General features: G+C 29.1%; 1 protein-coding gene across 1 annotated transcript in view; it reads left to right on the plus strand.

Moving 5' to 3' along the window:
• LOC118184144 (uncharacterized) overlaps positions 1 to 22,286 on the plus strand; it is a 79,494-nt gene extending 57,208 nt beyond the window's left edge. The window contains exon 9 of the mRNA XM_085815943.1: positions 7,553 to 22,286. Coding sequence (XP_085672069.1) covers positions 7,553 to 10,633 — 3,081 coding nt within the window. The 3' untranslated portion in view covers positions 10,634 to 22,286. The remainder of the gene's footprint in view (positions 1 to 7,552) is intronic.
• Positions 22,287 to 22,292: the final 6 nt, after the last annotated feature.

The following is a 22,292-nucleotide window of genomic DNA, read 5'->3' on the forward strand; positions in this document are numbered from 1 at the left end:
GGTAGAATTTTAAATATTAAAGGTAAAATTTATTTTTTCTTAATTATACTTTTAACAAATGATTGATGATAACATTAAAAACAAAATTTGAATAACAAATGCCATGGAGGAGAGACCCTAATTAGTTTCTCACTTGAAGCTCATAAAGTATTGTAGGGTATTAATAATGGGAGGTATTACTTTTTTAAACTAGATTTTATTCAAAAAGGAATAAAATGCCATTACTTTTTGTATGGTCAGATTATTTTTAAACTGAATGAGATATTTTCCCAAGTTTTTGTTAATTACACTGACTGAACGTTGGCTACTATCGAATGATGAAAGTTGGCAGAAATCCTGCCACAGTTGAGCATTTGTTCCTTCAGAATTCTGAGCCACATTCCTATTTGAAACTCTAACAATAAAATGTTCATCAGTCTTTCCTCACAATCTATCCAATAGCTACTGCTGCAGAAGTATTCAAACTGATTCATTTTTAAATAGGCCCTCTGATTTTACCAGAAGCTCTGTTTAGAATGTTATAAAACTTCCTGGAGATAATTGTTGTAGTCTATACTTGTTTTGTCACCCATATCTAGTTCTTTTTCCCATTCGATAGATGTTAATTTTCTTAACCAGCTGTAAATAAACTGGAGTGCAGTCACAGATGTAATTCTACAGCTCTCAAATAGACTTTTTTTTCCAACATGCAAGACAAATTGCAGCAATAACAATTAATTCATATCCGTTGGTTGCAAAAGTAAAAGGTGGCTACATCATCCTTGGGGTTACATCAAATGAAAGCTCAGATTGTTATGAGTATGTTATGAGATTACATTTATCCATAATTGGCACTCAATGCACTGCTTGGCAAGTTTCGCAGTCCACGATAATATGTAAGTACCAGAAAAAATTATAAGCTAATCTGATTTTATTTCATTAATAATTTTAAAAAATGTGTTAACATTCAAGTCGCATATTATTTCTTTTCTGTTCCCAAAAGTCATATTCTAAAAAAAATTTTTTTTTCAAATCAAAAATTCAAATCAAAATTTCTTTCAAATCAAAAATTGTATTCACACTACAGTGGTGGCCAAAATTGTGGACACTTTTGGAAATTTTTATGTTTTTGAACTTTGTATGCTTATAGAAAATGTTATGTTTCGCAAAATGCAAACTTGTATATATTATTTTATACTGAATTCAATACAAAACACAAAATTCGATTATTTGCAATACAGAAAAAGTTGTACTATGTACTTTAATATAAATAAAAAACACAGTTATGAAGTGGTTTGTAATGTCTACCTTTCCTGGCCAATCACTGTTCTTGTTCTGAGTACCAATCAAATGTTAGTAACTGCCAGTAGAAGCTGATATCATGTTTACACTTGAAACAATTCATTATTTTGCTTTGTTCTGTAGAAGGAGGACCTGTTTCTTATACACTGCAATTGCAAGTAAGAATTTTTGTAAAAATTTTTAATATTTAGTCAAGAAGCAATGACATCAAATAAAATACATTGGACACCTAGAAAGAGATGTAATATTATTGTGTTACGAGAAAGTGGTCTTTCCTATGCTGAAATTGCAAGACAGGTGGGTGTTTCAGTGACTACATCTGGAGTCCGAAAGTTTTGTTTACGATATCAGGAGACAAATTTAATAAAAAACAAAGAAGGAAAAGGCTGAAAAAGGTGCACCACATCTATTGATGACAGGAGAATAAAAAGACTATGTCTCCAAGATAGAAAAATGTCCTCAGCGGCATTCAAAAGTGATCTGAATGATGCTGGTGTTTCTGTCAGTTCAAGAACATTCAGGAGAAGATTAACAGATGTTGGACTGAGAGGTAGAATTCCACGAAAAAAGCCTTATCTTAATTTTCAGCAACGAAAAAAAAAGACTACAGTGGGCAAAGGAACACATTAATTGGACAGAGAATTAGTGGTCACAAGTTATATGGAGTGATGAAACTAAGATATCATTATTCGGTAGTGATGGGCGAAAATATGTAAGATGTAGAATAGGAGAAGAGCTACATCCTGACTGCATTCAAGAAACTGTGAAGAACCCAGCTAGTGTTATGATTTGATCATGCATGTCAGCAGATGGTATTGGTCGCCTTCCTGTCATCGATGGGACACTGAATGCCAGAAAATACATTGACGCTTTTCTAGATCCAAAACTTTACCTTCCATCAGATATCTCTTTTCCAACAATGCTTCGTTTATTTTTCAGCAGGATTCTGCTTCTTGCCACATGGCCAAAATATTGAAAGTGTGGTTTTGTACAAAGAGCATTAAATTGTTGTCATGGCCAGGAAACAGTCCTGACCTCAATCCTATCGAAAATTTGTGGTACCGTTTGAAAACTCTTGTCCGAATGAGGCGCCCATCAAATAAAAGGGAACTAATTGAGGCTATAATTGTTTCCTGGCATCATGTAATAACGAAAGAAGAGCTTAAAACTCTTGTCAGCTCAATGAAATGTCGATGTGAAGCTGTAATAAAAAATAAAGGGTACCCTACTAAGTACTGATAACTCACTGCATCACTATCTAATGTATATCGATAACTATTATCGTTTAACTTTTTTTTGTATTGCAAATAATTGAATTTTGTGTTTTGTATTGGATTCAGTAATAAATTCTCTTTAAAATGATTTATACAAGTTTGCATTTTGTGAAACGTAACGTTTTCTATAAGCATACAAAGTTCAAAAACATAAAAATTTCCAAAAGTGTCCACAATTTTGGCCATCACAGTATATTAATATTTTTTTTATTTATTTATTTCAAATAGCTTTAAAATAGCTTTTATTTTAGCAATTTTATTACTGAGCAGTTCTAACTTTTGTATTTTCTTCCTAAGAAAGAAAAAGGAAATGAAAAAAAAATTTAGTAATAATTTTTTAAGACTTTCAACTAAGCTTTTACAAAATATAATTTTAGTAAGAATGTAATTTTGGTTACTTTTCTAATTCTTTTTTATTTTTTATTTTTTTATTTTTTATTTTTTATTTTTATTTATTTATTTATTTATTTTTTGTGAAGTAATTTAATAATTTCAATAAATCTTATCGTATTCACCATCATTTACGATTCTTACATTTGAAAGCTGGATTAATGTTTACACTAACACTTATCAATTAATTAGTTCACTCCTCACAAGAACTCAGTAGATATATTTTCTTTTTTAAAAAGTATGACAACAATTTTTGATACATTGATGATTAAGGAAGATAAAAGCTGTGAATAAGTAGCACTTTATAATTTTTTTCTTTTTTAATTTAACAACATTGAATTTGCTGATGTCTAAGAAAGATGCTGTATCATTCTTCCAAGAAAGAGGCATTATACCACCAGTTTGACTATGCAAAAATGGCCATAAAATGAAATTGTGTCAATTAAAGCATTTGAATGTACAATGGTAAAAAGTTGCTAGCAAAAGAAAAATGTTTGGTCTGACAACTGGTTCAGTTGTTCCAGGATACCATTTGTAAGAGTCGTGCAGTTTATGTACTGTTGGACAGAGGAATTGCCATCAAGTAAGTGGTGTGAGAAACAACTTATTTCCTGGAAGTATGACTGTTGAATGGAACAGTTTCAAGAAAGAAATATATGTTTTCTACATTTAATCTGACAACCAAATAATGAGCAAATAGGTGGAGTCCCTGCAAAAATTGTGGATATAAACAAAAGTAATTTGTCTGGCGAAAAAACAATGTTGGTAGGATTCTTCCACTGCAGTAGAAATTTGTGAGGTTATGCAAAGAAATTGGTGATTGATTTCTTGTTCATCTTCTAAACAGAGAGGCACTCTCACTTAATGGCAAAAGTCATGGATCATTTAAAAGAGGGATCAACGATTTATTGACGATTTATTGATTATCAGACTGCTAGTGAGCATACAGAGCAGAAGACCTGAAAAAACCAAAGTACACTAAATTTACTGTGAATCATAAAATCCATTTTGTGGATTTAAAAACAATGTCTCATATGAAAGATTGTGAGACTTTAAGTGCAAAATGAAAAGCAGCGAGGAGGCTCATCATGATCTTGAGTTCTGTCTTATGGAATTCATGTGGTGAAAGTCTTGGGATGAATAATCTTATTGTCATTATTATAATGGGGGTTGTAAAAATTAGGAAGTACTTTTTCCCCTCTTTTTTTGGTTTGCTTGCTTCTTTTTTTAACTAATTATTGCAAAACATATGATTATCTATTTAAAGATGCTTTTGTGGAGGACTTTTTAAGGGAAACTGGATCAAATTTAAGCTACACTTGAGGAAATCGCAGAAACACCCATTCTGCCAGCCTGTTCGCTAAGAATTGAGTACTTATCAAAGTAGCTGTTTTTAGCAATCTTATTTAATCAATCCTGGTCAGTTTTATAAGTCTAAAACATAGTTAACTATCTCTGTTACTGCATAATGAAAAATCTGTATATATATGCTCTTCGAATTGAGAAAAATCAGTGATAATTAAAGCCACCAGAACATGTAATGCTCTGTCCATTAAAGCCTGAATTATTTTATACAAATTTAATAAAATTTTGATAAATAAACTCTATGGCAATGGTAATAGTGCTCAAAATAAAACATTTTATCTCTAATGTATCAGACTGTTGCCATTCATCTAAATGTAAGATATTTATTTTTCAATTTTAATCAGTGAATGTGTTTTCAACTTAAATCAGTGAAAAGCAATGTGTTGTCACTTGCTGAAATAAAATACTTTGTATCATGCATCAACATGTTACGATTTGGCAAAGTGTGAGATATTTAACTTTCAAATGTAATCTGTCTCTTGTTGATTTATAAACTAAGCCATTTAAAAGCAATAAACACAGTCCTTAAGAATATTTTCCCTACTTTTTAATTTTATTGATTTAAATAAAAATGCATTTAAATCAACTGATGTCTAATTAGAAATATTAAACGTTTTCATGAAAATATGCTAGCATGAATCATTTAAATCTGTATATATATATATATATATATATAAACTTAAAGCATCAAAAGTTAAAATTAAATTTCTACTAAAATTAATCTTAGGAGATAATATAATCAATATTTCTTTAGCATATATATATATATATATATATATATATATTATAGTTATTATTTTCAGTAGCTATTTATATTAAATGAAAGAGATGACAAAGTTTAAATTTGAACTACGAAAAGGAATTTTCACAAAATACATATTTCTGAAAAACAGTTTTAACTATAAAATATTATTGTGAAAAAAGGTAAATATCATAAAATCAACCTTTCTAAAACAGATTTGATTATATTATTAAATTAGCTCTCAAGACAAATAACAGGTTTCAAACTAAGATGGGATATACATTTGTAAAGGATTTTCCATAGGAAACTTGCTTATATTTGCATTATACTATTGTAATTGTTTGGGGTTTGATCAGTAAGCATTTAAAAATATTTCCATTGTTTAAACATATTCATAATAAAATGTCTTGAAAAATATACTCTTTATGTCTTTTTTAGTTCTTTAACAGAAGCTTTATATACAGATAACCCTCATATGCTTTGCCATGTTCAAATAGCCTAACCTAACAATGAGAAGTTTTTATAGTCATTTTTTGCATGGGTGAATGTAGGAGAATGCAATGAATTTTAGATAAGGTTTTGTTTCTAGCTGAATGAGCTGGTTGTTTAGTAATTTTTATGATTTTTTCATGTGTTGCATTGTTGCAAACAATAAGCTGTTACTTCTTAGTTGTCATGCAACAAAAAAACAACTCCCATTCTTTTGAAAACGGGGACGTACTCTGTGAATTCTTTGTCGGAGTCGGGCAAGAACTTCTGCATAAAACTGTCCTGTAACAGTAGTGCCTGGTGGGACAAACAGTAGTGCCTGGTGATGAATAAGTCCTTCACTATCGAAAAAAGCGATTAACATTACTTTGACCTTTGATTTTTGAAATCAAAATTTTTTCTGTTTATGGGAGCTGGGAGACTGCCATTCTGTGCTCAGTCTCTTGATTTCAGGGTTGTATTATGGCACCACGATTTGTCACCTGTCACTATTGAATCCAGGAAAGAAGAGTCAGCGTTGTCAACGAGTTCACCACATGTGTCCATTCTGACTTGCTTCTGATCATCCGATAAACAGTGCGGGACAAATCTGGAACACACCTTGTGTTTCTCTAGGTCTTGCGTGAGAATTTGGCAAACCACCTCTTTGTCGATGTTCAGTTCACTGGCCAGCATCCAAACAGTCAGTCGCTGATCTGCTGTTACAAGCTCGTAAACTTTTTCAATTGTTTCAGGTGTACACATGGAAAATGACCTGGTGTGTGCATCATCTTCAACACCTTCATGGCCGTCCCCAAAACATCCATACCATTCAAAAGTGCAGGAACGGGATAATGCTTGCTCACCATACACTTGCTTCAACATTGCATGTGTTTCTGTTGCACTTTTGCCCAGTTTAAAGCAGAATTTGATGTTCATCCTTTGTTCCATTTCAGCACTTCCACAACACCACTTTCCCACTTCGACAACACTTCACCAGATATGTTTCCATGTGTCTTTTCCAGCCAAGCTCATGTCTACAACTGATGTACACTGCGAGGAGCACGTGCAGATGTACTACTTTCCAGATACCAGCAGCACCTCTCTCGGGCGAGTGATCGGTTTGATGCTGTGGCGTCAGTCCTGGATATCAATAGCCACACCTTGTATATAATATAATGTAAATAAAGCATAATGAATTTCGTTGCAATTAACTTCAAAGGATATATTGTTTTGATAGGCAAAATTTATGTGAATATTTTATTTCATCAATAAACATTTAGGAGTTAATTTAAGTTTAATATCTTTACCATTTTAATGGTTTAGAAGCAATTGTGACTTTTCTCCCAAATCCATTTAAAGTGAGTGCAGATTGGGATTTTATTGAAAAACTAAGGAAGTATTTTATGAAACACTGAAATTATTGGAAATAAAGCATTATACAAAAAACTACAATTGCTTTAGCTTAATTAGAAGTATACAAAGTGTAAAAAACTTGAGCTGCTAAACCAATGTGTGTAAGAATTGAAAATATACAGATTTACTATATTTGACGATGCATTGCTGTTTTGGAGATTTCCCTAAATTTTTTAATTTTGTCCGCTGGTGATTAGCTTCATCTGAAAGCTCACCACTGGCTATCGAAGTATAAACGTTTAACAATTTTATTGGATTAGCTATAGAATATTAGCATTTAGTGATTTTGTTTTATGTATACTAAATAGATTCATATATGATATACACATTGAGAAAATTATAGTTCAAGGTTGGAAGACCTTTCATGTTTTGTCTGGTAATCTAGTACCATACGTAAAATAATTTTGTTAAGTCATGTCTGCATAATAATGTTTAAATGTATGATGAATAAAATCACTCATTTTGTAAGGAATGGATATTTAAATTAATTAATCTCCTAGTGATTTAGTTTATTACTCTACTATCATTTCTTTCTGGTGTATTTTGTATGTTCACAATTTATTTTCATTGATTTCATTCCACTTCAGCTGATCTTAATTCATTTTTATTTTTTAAGGATAAAGAATCTTCAGATATTCTTGTAAAAAGCCAAGATGAAAATGCTAGTGAAAACATTTTAAATCAACAAAGAAAAACCCTTGAAACTCAGATTAAAGAAGAAGATTGTGATATTGAAACATTAATATCACATGAAAATTCTTTAAAACATAATTTAGACTCTGCTGCTATTTGTTCATCACCCAGCAAGAATACAAGCCCTGCTGGGCGTTTAGAAATTGAAGATGGAATTAAGAATAAAAACAAAATACTGATTTCTCAAAGTAAAACACCAGTGTGCATAGCACAGAATCTTCCTGGAATAATTATTGTTCCATCTTTATCACAACTTACTGATATTGGTAAACAAAATGTAGCTGCTCCAAAATATAAACGAATTCAGCCCAAACCACTGAGAGGTGAGAGTTTCTCTACTGTTGCTAGATCAAGAGCAGGATCAGTAGGTTCAACTACATTAATTAAACCTAAAAGCAAAACAAATGATGGGAGACGAAGTTCACATGCACGCCTTCAATCAGATTGCAGTGAAGAAAGCAATGAAGATAATTCTCCCAAAACTAATAGTACAACGTCTAATGTGAAGATCGTTTCTTTAAAACCTTCTCCTCAAATAAATAGTTCAAAAAAGAGCAATTTTATTACACCTCAGGATATTGTTTCCGAAAAGCCCAAAGATTGTGTATCAGATTTCAGTGCTCAGGTTTCTGCTGATCCTAAAATTTTGCCTGAAAATTCTCTTGAAGACAAAACCAATCAAAATATAGAGCTTATATTTAAATCTGTAGAATCTGAAAAGTATGTAGATATTATTAGAGTTTCTTCTGAAGAAAACAATGCTATGAAAAGGCATCTATCTGAGAATAATTATTATAAAGATAGCAAAAGACCACATTTAGATATTTCCATAACAGATGCTGTTTCTGAATCTGCATCATTGAATAAAAGTGCATCAAATTTGATGCAGCAGAGTCAAACAAATCAAATTCCTGTCTTCAGTAGTGAAGTTTGTGTACATGAAATTGAAGGGGATGCTTTGAATGATTACTTTCGTGGTGCTAATTCCAGTGTTTCTATTGTTACTCCCCTTCAAGAAGAAAGGAACAAAAAATTAGAAGTAGATAATGGGCAGCTGTCTTGTAACAATAAGGTCAAACAGTTATCTCAGCTTCGAATGCTTCTTGAACAAAATCTTCCACGTGCAATATCGAAAACTCCAACAGTTAATAGCTTGCAGAATCAGCTTGTTTCTAATACTTCATCTCTAGTTTTATGTGATAGTGTTTTATTGCCTCAGACTGTAAAAACATCTGATATAACTGCAAAAGCACCATTTTCCAATAGAATTCAAGAAGAAAATAAATCCATAAATAGCATTTTTAATGGCCAAATAAACAGTGTAAATTCTGAAACTTTTCAATCTGTTCAAAATTCCAGTCAAATAGAATCAATAGAGAAACTTTTCTCTGCAGGAGAATCAATAGTTAATGGAAATATTCCTGAGCATAATGAAATTCTTTCAGATCCTAATTTTTTTTTCAACTCTGCAAAAAATAATGCTAATGAAATAGATATAAATATACAAGCTGGGTTTTCAGATTTAAATCAAGATTCTGAAACAAATGGTATTCTATTACCATCTAACGAAATATCGGACATAGAAACAATACATCAGATAAGCAATACATTGCATTCTTCTCGAGTAAGTACTTACACACAAGTCCCTTCAGTTCCACAGAGTCCAAATACCAGAAGACGGGCTTTTAACTTTACGCCAATATCTCCAAGACATACTCCCATTCCCGATGGCATTAATGTTAGTGGAACATCTGCCTTGTCATCTCCTGTACCAAATCAGTATCCACGAAACATGATGTCTACTGCTGTGGGTCCATCTCAACCACCTAGTAATGCTGGTAGTCCATTTGTGTCTCCTAGATCAACACCAGTACATTTTTGTCGTTCAAGACATAGTTCTGGTCAGAGTACGTATAGTACATCTCGACATACTCCTTTCCAGAACTTTGATTCTGGAGTATCTTCTGTATCAACCTCTCCTTTTATTTCCCCTCAGACAACTCCAGTACCTGTTAGTAGATTACGACATAATTCAAGTCATGGTTTAAGCAAAACTGTAACATTTTGTTCTGTTAATAGCCCTCAAGTAATTAATTCTCAAATATCTACGAGTACTATTGGACACTTGCGTTCTAGGCACAGTTCTGGTCCTGGTGGCCCACATATTACAGGAAATGTATGTTTTTCAAGGAGTGCTCCATTGTCACCTTTAGTCAGTGAACATTGCCTTCCATCAACTTTTGTGTTTCCTTCAGGAAATGAAGTAAGATCTCGCCATAATTCAGGCTCAAATACTACTCCATTGTCTCCAGTCTCTGAGCAAGCATCTTCTTCGAGTAGCTGCACAAGCAATCTCCCAGATCTTTCTAGTGTTAATGAAGGTACATCAATGTCTCATTCCTTTTTAAATGATGGGGCTGGTGATTTACTTATCAGTGCAAATCCAGCAACTTTCAAGCAAGCTCGCCAAAGACATGCATCAAGTTCTGTTATTTACAGTAAACCACCCTTAGCATTAAAAGATACCTTTTCACGAGAAATTCAGAATTTGTTAAAAAACAGCCAGGCTAATGGTGCTTCTGATATTCTACTTAGCAATAGGAGTCAGTCTGTGCCGTTACATCAGATGATTGAGTATTGTTTCCTGTCACCTCCAGTGGAAGATGCGTGTCCCAAATCGCATCCAACCACTCCTGTAATAAATCAGATGTTTTCATTCCCTCTTTTGAGTTCCAGTCAAGAGACTTCAGATATATCTTTAGCTACTGATATCCAGAATCGTGATAAAACCCTTGTTCAAGCTAATCAGATGGAATGGGCTGGTCTTGAAGCTACTGGAGATTTGGAAATGAGCAATGCAAGACGTAACATAACAACACTTTTGGATCCACCACTTGGTGATGATTTACAGACAACACTGGAAGATCTGAGAGATTGTGATACAGACTTTTCGAAATTTGCCCAAGAGCTGGAGTTAAGTCAGAATGATGAAGGCAGCCTGTAACATCAGAAAATTATCTTACTGTACATTTTCCCTTTTAGATAGTTGAACTCATGTTGTAGATTTTTATGTTTATCTATTTTTAGATTTATCTTCCTCTGTACAGTTAGTCTTTAATCTCATACTCTTAAATGCTCTACATTTATTGCTCTTAGTTGTGCTCATGAATATATTTTTGTAAACGTATATATTATAAAACTCCATTATTTGCCTTTATTACAAAATGGGAATACTATATCCCTTTCTTCTTTCTAATCATGTATACAATTCAATTTGTAGATAGCAAATTTTATATCTTAATCTGCCTTTTTTTTTCCTCTTTTGTTCTTTGCACAAATATTATAGTTCATGCACTGAAAATATTATATTAATAGGCCTCTTTCTCTTATTATAGAAAGTCTTAATTTCTAAAAAATATTTTCTAAGTTATAGTAATGAATATTAAAGCTTTTCTGATTGAGCTTAAAATGATATAAAAGGAAGTTTATTCCTTTATTTTTTATGCGTAACAATGATTAGACCTGTATCTGTTTTTGCTTTTGTTATTTTATTTTGAGAAAGTACAGCTACTGATTTTGAAATCTGTGATTTTTTTATTACAGATGTTTTATTACTATAAATATTTTTCTATTTGTATCTTAGTATAGAAGTAGTTTGATTTTAATTTAAGAGGGATGGATAATTAGCTTGCTGTGTTAAAGAATGGTGATTCTTTTAATATTCTGCTTCCAATTATTTTTATTTAATCATTGTTATGGAAAAAGAGAGTTTAAGGAAACAGTGTATTTCTGCGTTTAACAAAATAGTGCTTATTAAAAATGGTTTAATCCCAATAAATAACAGCATATGTTTAAATGAAAGTATTATAGATAATAATTCATATCTGTACATTATATTCAGTACTTCAAGGCTAATTTTTAATTCCAGTACTGTCAATGTAGTTCATCAAAAAAGTTTATACAAAGTACACATCGGAAAATGTAGTGATCTGGTTACTTTATTAAGTATAAAACAATAATATGTAGTTTTGTATTTCTAAATGGGTATCTTTTAATAGTGAAAGAAAATTCTGACTGTTAAAAATATGCACAAAATTTATTATTTTCCTAGAATTGTATAAGCTACAATATTTGTTTTTTCTTGGAAGAAACAAAATTTAAAAAACTAGAATTTAAGGGAATTAAGTAATAATAATTATTAAAAAAGTATGTAACTGTATTTGACCCAAGCAATTATTTATATTTGATTTTATGCATTGTAACTACTAATTTTATCTATATTTTAATATTAAAAATGCATTTAAGATAGTCACATTTTTATATCTTGTGAAGAATTCAGTTTTCTTAACTTTTTTATTCATTCCAGCTTTGTATTTAGATTGACCGTACTCTACTTATAAAAGTATTAAATTACTGTACAAAATAATATGTAACTTCTTACATATACTTATGTATTAACATTTTACTATGTAATGCATTTGAAATTTCAATATTTGGTTTTGCATTAGATGAAAGTGATAACAGATAACAATTTTATCTTGATTTTAAATATATATATATATATATATGGCCAGTATGTTATTTTAGGTGGTTAATTTTTAAAAAAATTGAGAAATGGTAGATGTTTTAGGTAACGAAAGGTTTCCTTAATAATCAGTCCTTTGTTATAAGTCACATAATTAAAAATTATCAAGGAAAAAGTTCCTGAAAATAGTATAGCTGAATGGAATATAAAGTAAATATTTTTTCATGAGTAAATTTATGGATATTCTTTTGAGTCTTGTCCTCAGGGGATTCTATAATTAAGAAGTATTATAAGCTTCACAGAATAATTTTCCTTAAAATTCTTCTCTTTCTATTATTTGTAAAAAAAAGCATGAAATTTTTTGTCTGGCATCCATTGCCATATCAAAATATTTTATAACATACATGTAGATGTGAAAAACTAACATGTTGATCAAAATATTGAAAGCAGTAATTCTGAATGTGCAATGTTTTTAAGAAAATATTTGCTGTGCATCTTTACAAAACATCACATGTATGTTAAAGTGAAGATAAATTACAAATTAGCATCAAACATTATATTCATAGATGTCGCAATAAGCAATATTTCTTTTGGGGGGCTGGCTGTATATGTTTTGCTGAAAATAAGCCCTTGCTTTTAAAAGGTATCTTAAATCATTTATTTTTTATCAGTTTTCATTCAATTTTCTGATGATTATTTTAATTAATGTATCTTACTTATTAGCTTTTACCCCCTTTCTCCCATGGCAGCAAATTTATTAAAAAAATAAGGATCACTTCAAGATGTTCCAAAAATTTTTTAACTTACTCACATCATATTTTGAGCCAGTACTGTTGTTGAAAATTTCCTGTTAATTTTATTTGATATACAGTTCTATAATTTCAAATGACTCTTTTAACAGGGAAATGAAGTCGTTTGTTATCCAGTTAAATTATCAATATTTTTACTGTATCCAGGGCTTTTGTATTCTTTCAGATTTTTACAGCTAATTTTACTTACTTCCTTCTCTGAAATTGGATATATAATGAAAGAAGATTAGCTTATGTTAATAACTTCTTTTCTTCCTTTAAATAAATTTTGCAGAGCTTAAAAAAAATAATTAGGAATTTATCTAATTTTAAATATCTGAGCAAAACCATTGGAAAATCGAGTGTGTAGGTACACATTCAATTGTCATAAACATGTATATAATGCTAGTAGATTTTTTTAACTGTTGTTATATCATAATAAATAAGTTTTGATTATATGGTATGCTTACCTTTTCTTTTATATTTTTTAATTATTAAAGTCTGTTAGTAATCATATCAACTGAAAATGTGTGGTGTTCTATAAAATCATGTAGTGAAGAACTTAAATGTAAAATTTTAAATATACTTTTAGAAAAAGTCTAAATGAATATTCTTGATGTGGTACAATGTGGAAAATAACTGCTTTAATGCATAAAATATTATGAATTAGTATTATGGTTACATTTTCAAAGTTATTATCTGGAGTTCCTTCCTTTTTTAAAGAAAAAGATCAATTGATAGAATTTAAACTTTGGAATTCTTGTGTGCAGTTTTTGGTCTACATTAATTTTATAACAAAAGCCTGTTTTCTTAACTGTAAAGTAGTGGCATTTTTTGCTCTAAAAATCTCTTTATTTTTTCATAATTTTGAACTATTTTCTAATATATAAAAAGCATCAATATGTATTAGAAAATATGTTAAGATATTGTGATTAATATATATATTTGCTACTAAAATTAAAATATCATGCGCTCCCCCCATTTAGAGAAAAGATTGCTCTAAGGATAGAAATTTTTAAATTTATTCAGAGCCCACCATTTTAGTGAAATGCAAGTGCATTCATAGGAGCACTGAAACAACTTTCAGAATTTAAATATTGTTTATAACTGCTGAATTCAGAATAAATAAGATAGATACTTGTTTCTAATAACTGACAGTCACATAAATGAAAAAAAAAAAAAAATAAATAAATAAAAACAGTTTTGTGAGAGGGGTTTTATGACTAATGAATATATTGATTTATATAAATAATTGCTTTATCATATTTTACTGCCTGAATGTAGATGTTCCATACTGGAACAAGCTAAATATAAGACCTGTAAAATGCCATTACTAATACATTATTATTATTATTTTGTCATTAAAATCAATTTTGAAACTCATTCAGAAAGGGGGAAATTTTTCATCATCAGGAAATTAAATATTTTGTGTAACTTATTTTAAGGATAGAAATATCGTTTATATCACATCATCAAGTATATAAATTTGAGATGTTTTGCGTAAAGTTAAAAATTCTAATCTCTTTCTTAAAATTTATTTAGATAAATCTAAAAATATGCAACAAAACTGTTAATCAACATCCAAAGGATTGTTTTGTATAGGGGTACATAATACATGGCAAAAGAAGTATCTTTCATTAATTACAGTAATTGAAAGCCAAGTCAAATGGGTGATAAAGTCAGTAGTATGTTGTAATATACATCAAGCATAAAGGCTGTAGTAGTTTTCCAGTGTTAAAATTCATATGTGGTGTTACAATTTCCCTATTAAACATACAAATTTAAAAAAAAATTAAAGCAGTAAATACTATTCTAGAAAGTATTTTTAAGCATATAGTTTGTAACACTGAAACATACTTCCAACAGTTAATACATTTTAAATATTTTGTGTTGCATCAGACTTCATTTAAATCAGTATGATAAAAGTATTTGCTCATTCATCTGGGAAACAAAATTACCCCCTCCTTAAGAAAATGTGAAATAATTTCAGGCTTCAGCTAGCATAGAGCATTTATTAAATAATTTGTTATTTTATACCTTCCTGTAGTTCTATGCAGTTCTTTTTATGTATTTGAGCACTGCTAATGCAGCCTACAATCAGATATTATGGAAAATACCCACTTTGTATTGGTTGCATGCATTATTTTTCTAAATTTTCAAACATGTAAAATTAGAAATTTTTTGTATAGTGAATTCCCTTTACTAGAAGTCCCATTTCATATGTACTGAAAATATCTCTCACAGTCTTTCAAAATATGAAGTATCAATTCATAATTATACATATCAATCAATAGAATAATATTTATTATCTCTACCAGTTCTGTCAAGCAAATATTTCAGGCCTGAAGTAACTTTTTGTGGCACATCCTAGCTAATAATGTACCTCACTGCTGGCTACTTGAGTTCCAGTTTAATTACATAGGCTTCAAGATACATTTCTTTTATTACAAATAACAGTTGTGACTATATCTGAAATATGTTTAATTATAGATTTGTAGTTATATTTCCTTAAAATAATCTTAACAATTTTATGAATGTTTAGTCAGCAATTAAAATTTCATTTAAAATATATTTTTCAGTAAAATATTTATGAATTTAAATTTCAAGGTTTAACCCCTTAACTGCCGCGGGCGTATATATACGCCTTGCTCAGCCGATGCGTTAACTGCTATCATTTATTTGCTTTGCGCTGCTACACCTAAAATTATTCGCAAAGCTTTGGAATGCAACACCACAATGACCTTGACAAAATATGCGAAGGAAAATACTATTTCAGAGAAGTGTGGGGAGAAATTGGAGAGAGAGGTGTGTCTAAAGCGGTGAAAGTAATGACTGCACGGTATTGGCTAGTGTTGTTTGAGTAAAACTTTTTTTTTTTTTTTTTGTCGTCCTGTGTCCTCCATTTTCGTTTACTTTTTGTAGTAGGTTCCAGGAATAAAGAAAGATATAACGGATGTTTCAAACCCATTTATCTTTTTTGAATTATTTTTTGAACTGCTCGTGCTTCATATTGTTACTGAAACTAACCGTTTTGTAGACGAGTATATGAACTAACACCTTGCAAACAAAAAATCAAGAACAAAATCGTGGCATTCAACCAGTTCAGAAGAAATATGTTTTTTTAGGCATACTTGATTTCCCAAGGTATAACACTGAAACCTGATATTAGACTTTACTGGTCTAAAAATGAATTTATTGAAACTCCATTTAGGGACTTTTTTTATTATAAAACCCTCATTTTTATTATACTTACATCTTTTTATTATACTTTTACTCAAATTTTGTGCATTCATTTTTTTTCTTTTATTCTTTATTTTGTGAAAGTAAACAGTTTTTAGAAAGTAAAAGTTGCACTTATTTTCCCCCTAATACAACGCATAACTGTGCGCGCCTGTGTGAAAAACCGTGGCACCGGGAAATGAATCTTGTACGTTTTCCGCGGCAGTTAAGGGTTTAAAATGCATTACTGATTACTGAGGACGTGGAATTTACATATATGATGAAAGAGCTCTTGGATGTTAATTCTCAGTGATGTTATTAACAGGTCTTGAAGATGGTTGATACTACGAATGCTTTCAGAAATCTGGAGCCATTAGTAATAATTTTTATTAACCTAGCCACAAGTCTGTAGTTGGACCATCCTGATTTACATAAGCAAGTTTAGCAAAAGTCATAAATGAGTTTTTTAAAGCCTAAATGAGTTTAGCAATAGTCGTGTTGCAGACATTATTTCTAGTCTAAGGAAGAAAGCATTATACACAGACATTGTTATTTCTAATGATTTTAGCTTCGCTTGTTAAGCTTTCGTCAGTCAAATTCATCTGTAATTTAGCTATGTTATCACTAAGAATGCAATAGGTTGTAGACCCACAAGAAGACAGAGTAAGCAACTACATGCATCTATAGCATTCTTAGGTCAGGTGTTCAAACCTGGACCCAATCGTAGCTTACACCACCAATTATCCTACCAAACAGGGTGATGGTTATAAATATGTATATTTAATCTGTTTAATTTCATTGTACCAGAAAGGAAGAAGAAGTTTTCATAATAAGTCAATTGAAAAGAATGTTTTAAAAGATTAAAACATAAATAATTTTTTACTCATTTATCATGACTTAATATATGTATGATGTATATAAATTCATTTTGCCTTTTTGTTGCTTGTAATCTTGATCTGAATTGTATTTCATTTAATAACTTCTAGTATTACTATATTATCATTTTCCAGTCCTGGTATGTTATTTTTAAATTAACATAAAATTTATCATTCCTGCAAAGTTTATTTGAATGAAGGTATGCCAGTATTTCATTAAAAAGATATATATATTAGAAATTTGGCTCCTTTTCTTTTAGTAGTAAATAACTTGTGATGACTGCTGTTCTGTCATCCACATTTATGAAACCATCTGCGTTTGCTTATGGTAGCTAATAGGTTAGAAATTTACTGTATAACTTATTTTTTCAATTGTTTTGCACATCAAATGTTCTAGTATTTCAATGATATCGGTCATTTTTTCAGTTTATATAGCTTAAAATATAAAAACTAGTGATAATATATACAAATGAAATGCTGTATTTTAAAATAAAATATATCTCATTTTATATAACCTTTTGCAAATTTTTAATGCATTTACATTTAAGAAAAGTACAGGAAATTGTTGAGTAATTAAAATATGCTTACTGATTTATGCTTTTAACTCCTTAATGCACAATAAAAATTGAGAAAGTGGTCTTTTTTCCCGCATTTAAAAAAAAAAAATAATAATAATAACTTGCAACTTTAACAGATATATTCTGTTGTATTCATATTCAGGAAAAAAATTCTTAAACACATTAATTCAAGTGTGCAAAATAATTTAGTTCTGTGTACCCTAGTTAGCATACTTGAGTGCACCAAGAGGTTAAATATTGCCAACCGTAACATTTAGTGCCATACTGTAGTATGAGTATTTTTCCAAAATCTTCATTTTAAGAAAAGAAACGCACAACATGAGCTTTAAGTATTTTGAAATGTTATAATTAAATGTTCAGTCACTGTTTAATAAACGAAATATTTATTCTGTTTATTTTATATACTTAAGTAAATTTTAAGTAATTTGTCTTACCAAGATACTTTCCATAAAACTAAAAGCTTATTTCTGTGATTATAAACCATAAGCTTGGTTTTTTTTTAAAAAAAAATTTTTAAAGGATAGTATTCATATTTTTTGTATATTTCACAAACAGTAGAATTTTTTATGCAGATTAAGTATAAAATGTGTGCTATTTAAAAATAAATTAATGCATTTTTCATATTGTTTAGTCAATGCAGTTTCAATATTCAGTTTTTAAATATCCTTAGCTTCTTAAAATTTACAACTCTGTAATGCAATTGTTTAAAGAAAACTGTATTAGCATAAAAGTAGTCAAATTAGTAATACTAAATTTGAAATTTTTTTAGATTAATTATATATACAATTAAACCTACTGAAAGGATTTTCCAGTCAAGAAATTTATGGTGAATTGCAGATGTGTAATAAAAAGAGCAATAATCAGTGCAAATTTATAAATGGAACTGAAATGCATCTCCATTTGGAGAAAAAAAAATGAGTGTAGAAAATATGCAAATTTTTAAGAATTTTTTAAAGAAAGCTTCTTTGTAAACATCTGCTTTTTTAAATGAAAAATACTTTTTGTCAAATTTCTATAGAATAAATATACAGAGAAAAATGCAGTGTGAAAATTACTTTTAGGTACTTTTTATGAATAACTGAATTCAGAAATTTTCATTTCTTACAAAACAAGCTGTATAGGAATTAAACCTATGCTTTTATAAAATGAGTCTTAAAAGTAACTGCAAACCAAAATTCAGTATCAGAAAAAAATTGAAATTTGTGAGAAAATGCATTTTATTTTTAGAAAGTAAAACTACACAAATATAACTATACAAAATTGATGTTATTCCTGTGTATATGTTACAGCTAACAGTAATCAGTATAATAATATAAATATAAAAAAAATCTATGCATTTATGTGTATATAGAGAGTATGGAATGAATACAGGTACCCATGCTTTTTTTGATCCCACATTTAACCCTCTATATCCAATATCAAAACTTGTGTAAATCATACTTCAAATCTTTTTTTTTAAATTCATATATTTAAAGGAAAGATTTTGTTTACCCTATACTTGTAAGCTTAATGGTATGCAATTGTTTTTGAAAAATTTTCAATAATAATCCCCCCCCCCAAATCATTGGAAATAGACTATATTTTACAATGAAAATATTTTCCCAAATTTTATGAAGAAACATCCTAAGAGGTTTAGCTGCAGATGTAAACTGTGATTTAAAATTATAGCTTTTATATATATATATATATATATATATATATACAAAGCATATTGTCAGTGCAAAATATAGTAAATATGAACATTAATTTGTGTCAAGCATAATTTATATATAATGTGTGCATTACATTCAGACTTAAATATTTATTTCATGACTTCAGAAATATAACTTTTCTTTATACCAAGTTTATTATGTTTTATGAATTTTGTATTTAGCTTAGATATAGGGCATTTTGAAATTTCTTTTTTGGTGTGGGAAGCTTTTTTTAAAAATTTGAATCTTTGAATATATATGGTTGAATGTTATCTGTAATTCAGGCCATAGTCTGGCATGCAAATGATAAATTATGCAAAATGGATCTTTTAATAATAGCATCTTTAGAATTTGAAGGTTTTACTTTGATTCAGAAACTCAATTTTGTTGTTTAATTTTTTACTGTTGAATATCTTGGTATATTTTCTCCATTACATATTTTTATATTTCAGGTCTTCCATATCAATGACATGTCAATTGCATTTGTAACTGTTTCATAGAAACTAATCACAGATAATAATAAAAAACCCAGGTTTTTCACCTTACTGGTGATTGATAAAATTTATTAAATTAATGAAATTTAAATTGTGCAATTTCTCCATTTTCCTGCCTGTTGTGATTTTCAACATAATCCTTATATTTCATTTGATCTGAATTATCTTTTGTCTTCTGGGGGCCTTCGTAGGACTGAATTTTTATAAAGATTCAACCAATGTTGAATTAGTTTGTGTTGAATTGTTTCAAATCAATAACTGGTACATTACTCAGCTTATCCATATAAGAATATGTACAGTAATTTTCATTGTATTTAAAAGTACTTGAACAACTACAAAATGAAATTAGCCAAAAAAACATAAAATTAAAAATATCTAATTAAAATTAATATGTTTTATATCGGATGACATTATAAATAATTAAATATGTTGGCTCATGCATTATAAAGTGAATTAAAATAAATTTGTAGTTCTTTTGAAATGGCATCATTGCACAGCACAGAAACCTCAGTTTTTTATATTTAAAGGTATGGTTTAGAAGTCATGCAAAAGAGTAGATCAAATTTCACTTGCACGATTGGAATTCTTGTGAATTTTGGTCTTGCATCTGAATGTAGAATACATTGTGTTCTTATTTGTAGCACTTATATCTAGTCCCTATATATTAGTGAGAAAGTATTCGCAAAACAATATTCAAAGTAATAAATATTAGTTATAATATTTTCTTGTTCATCTCCGAATCAATAAAGTATTTCTTTTCTCTGATACTTTTTACGAAGTTCATGTTTAGTAGTCATGCAAAATAATCAAGCATATGCTGATACATACATATTCTCCTTTTAAAATTCCCACGATATATTATTCATATTTTATTCTTGGAAATTAAGAAATTTGAGAACATATCTTGCATAATGTAAATTCAAGCAATATATAAGGAATTTTGGCACCCTTCTGTACATGTTGGCACTGCATGTAAAATAAAATAAATTTGATAAAATAATCCATATTCTTCAACACATACTTGATAACTTATGATGTATGTTTTTTGTTTCTTTCATATGTTTATCAGTTTTAAAACAAGACAAATTATATTCTAATTATATATTTAAGAAATGAAAATAAATTGTAACTTGAAAATCATCATAAACTAGATAAAGAAAATTTAGTATAAATTAAATATATAGAAATGAACAAATCATCAAGATAAGATTATATTATTTCAAATTAAATATATAGAATGCTTAAGATAAATAAGTTATTAATTTATTAATCTACAAATTCATAATATGTGCATTTTAAGGTATATATGAAGTAAATTTCTATATTCTTCAAGAAGTTAAAACTGAAAATTAAGATTATCTTTTCAAGAGCTGAGAAAATTATCTAATGAATACTGATTCTTAAAACCGTAAAATTTTCCTAAACATTAACAACTGTACAAGAATCTATGCATGAGTATGAATGCTCAAAAAGTTTTTCTTTGTATATTTGTTATACATTTTTATAATGAAATATAATTATTGCATTATCTAAATATTTTCCAGGAGTTGTTTGTCTTGTAGCTAGAATGTGTAGTTTTCAGAGATCCTGCCAAACTCTTTCAGCTGATACCTTTCAAAGGCTCTTATCAGTTGACTAACATAAACATTTTATAAAATAATTCATGCAATTTCATGTTTGTAATGGCCTGAAATGTTATATTAAGTACTTGAGTTAATTCTGTTTTAAACTGAACTTCCATGAGCATGAAAATCATTTATCTATTTTATACGTTTAACTTTTCATAAACCATTTTTCTTCAGTTTTTTTTTTTTTTTTTTTTTTTTTTTTTTTTTTTTTTTTAGTATCAGTTTGCAAAATCCCCATATCTGTAGTATGAAAGGAGATTTTTTCAAGCACCTATACTTTAATTATTAAAATTTCTTTACAATGATTTTTTTTCTTGCATGAAATCAAAATATTCTCACTAAAACCAAATATAATCGTTTTTATGAAGATTGCATTGTCTAATTTTTCTCAAATAAGTTTAGATCTTGAGAGCATTGTAATATTACTTTTTGAGAAAGTCATTATAAGACATGTTTGTATATATGAATGCTTATTCTCATATTTGTATATAATTTTCAAACGAGTTGATGATGAATGAAACAAAATTAGATTTATTAATTGAAAGTATGTTTAACATCTTTTCATGCTTTAACAGTTTAAATAATGCTTTTTTTTTTGTATATGAATATGCAAGATTCTTTTGTTAGCATTTTATGGAAAGCAAATTTGTATTTATGTTCTAATATTGAAACGAATGCTGTATTGTAATGCAAATGTATTGAACTCTGATAAACGCACACATTTTATGTCCTATTTACCATAGCCTTGTAAAAAAAAAAAAAAAAAAAAAAAAAAAAAAACTATGCTTTTTCTAGTAAGCAATGCTAGAAATTGTCCAAGTAGTTTAAATGTGATTGAATAAAGAATTTTTTTCTTGTTTGAAGG

Source organism: Stegodyphus dumicola, chromosome 4 (genome assembly GCF_044657685.1).
Source record: "Stegodyphus dumicola isolate Sdum_Otavi_A_Nest chromosome 4, ASM4465768v1".
NCBI classification, from domain to species: Eukaryota; Metazoa; Arthropoda; class Arachnida; order Araneae; family Eresidae; genus Stegodyphus; species Stegodyphus dumicola.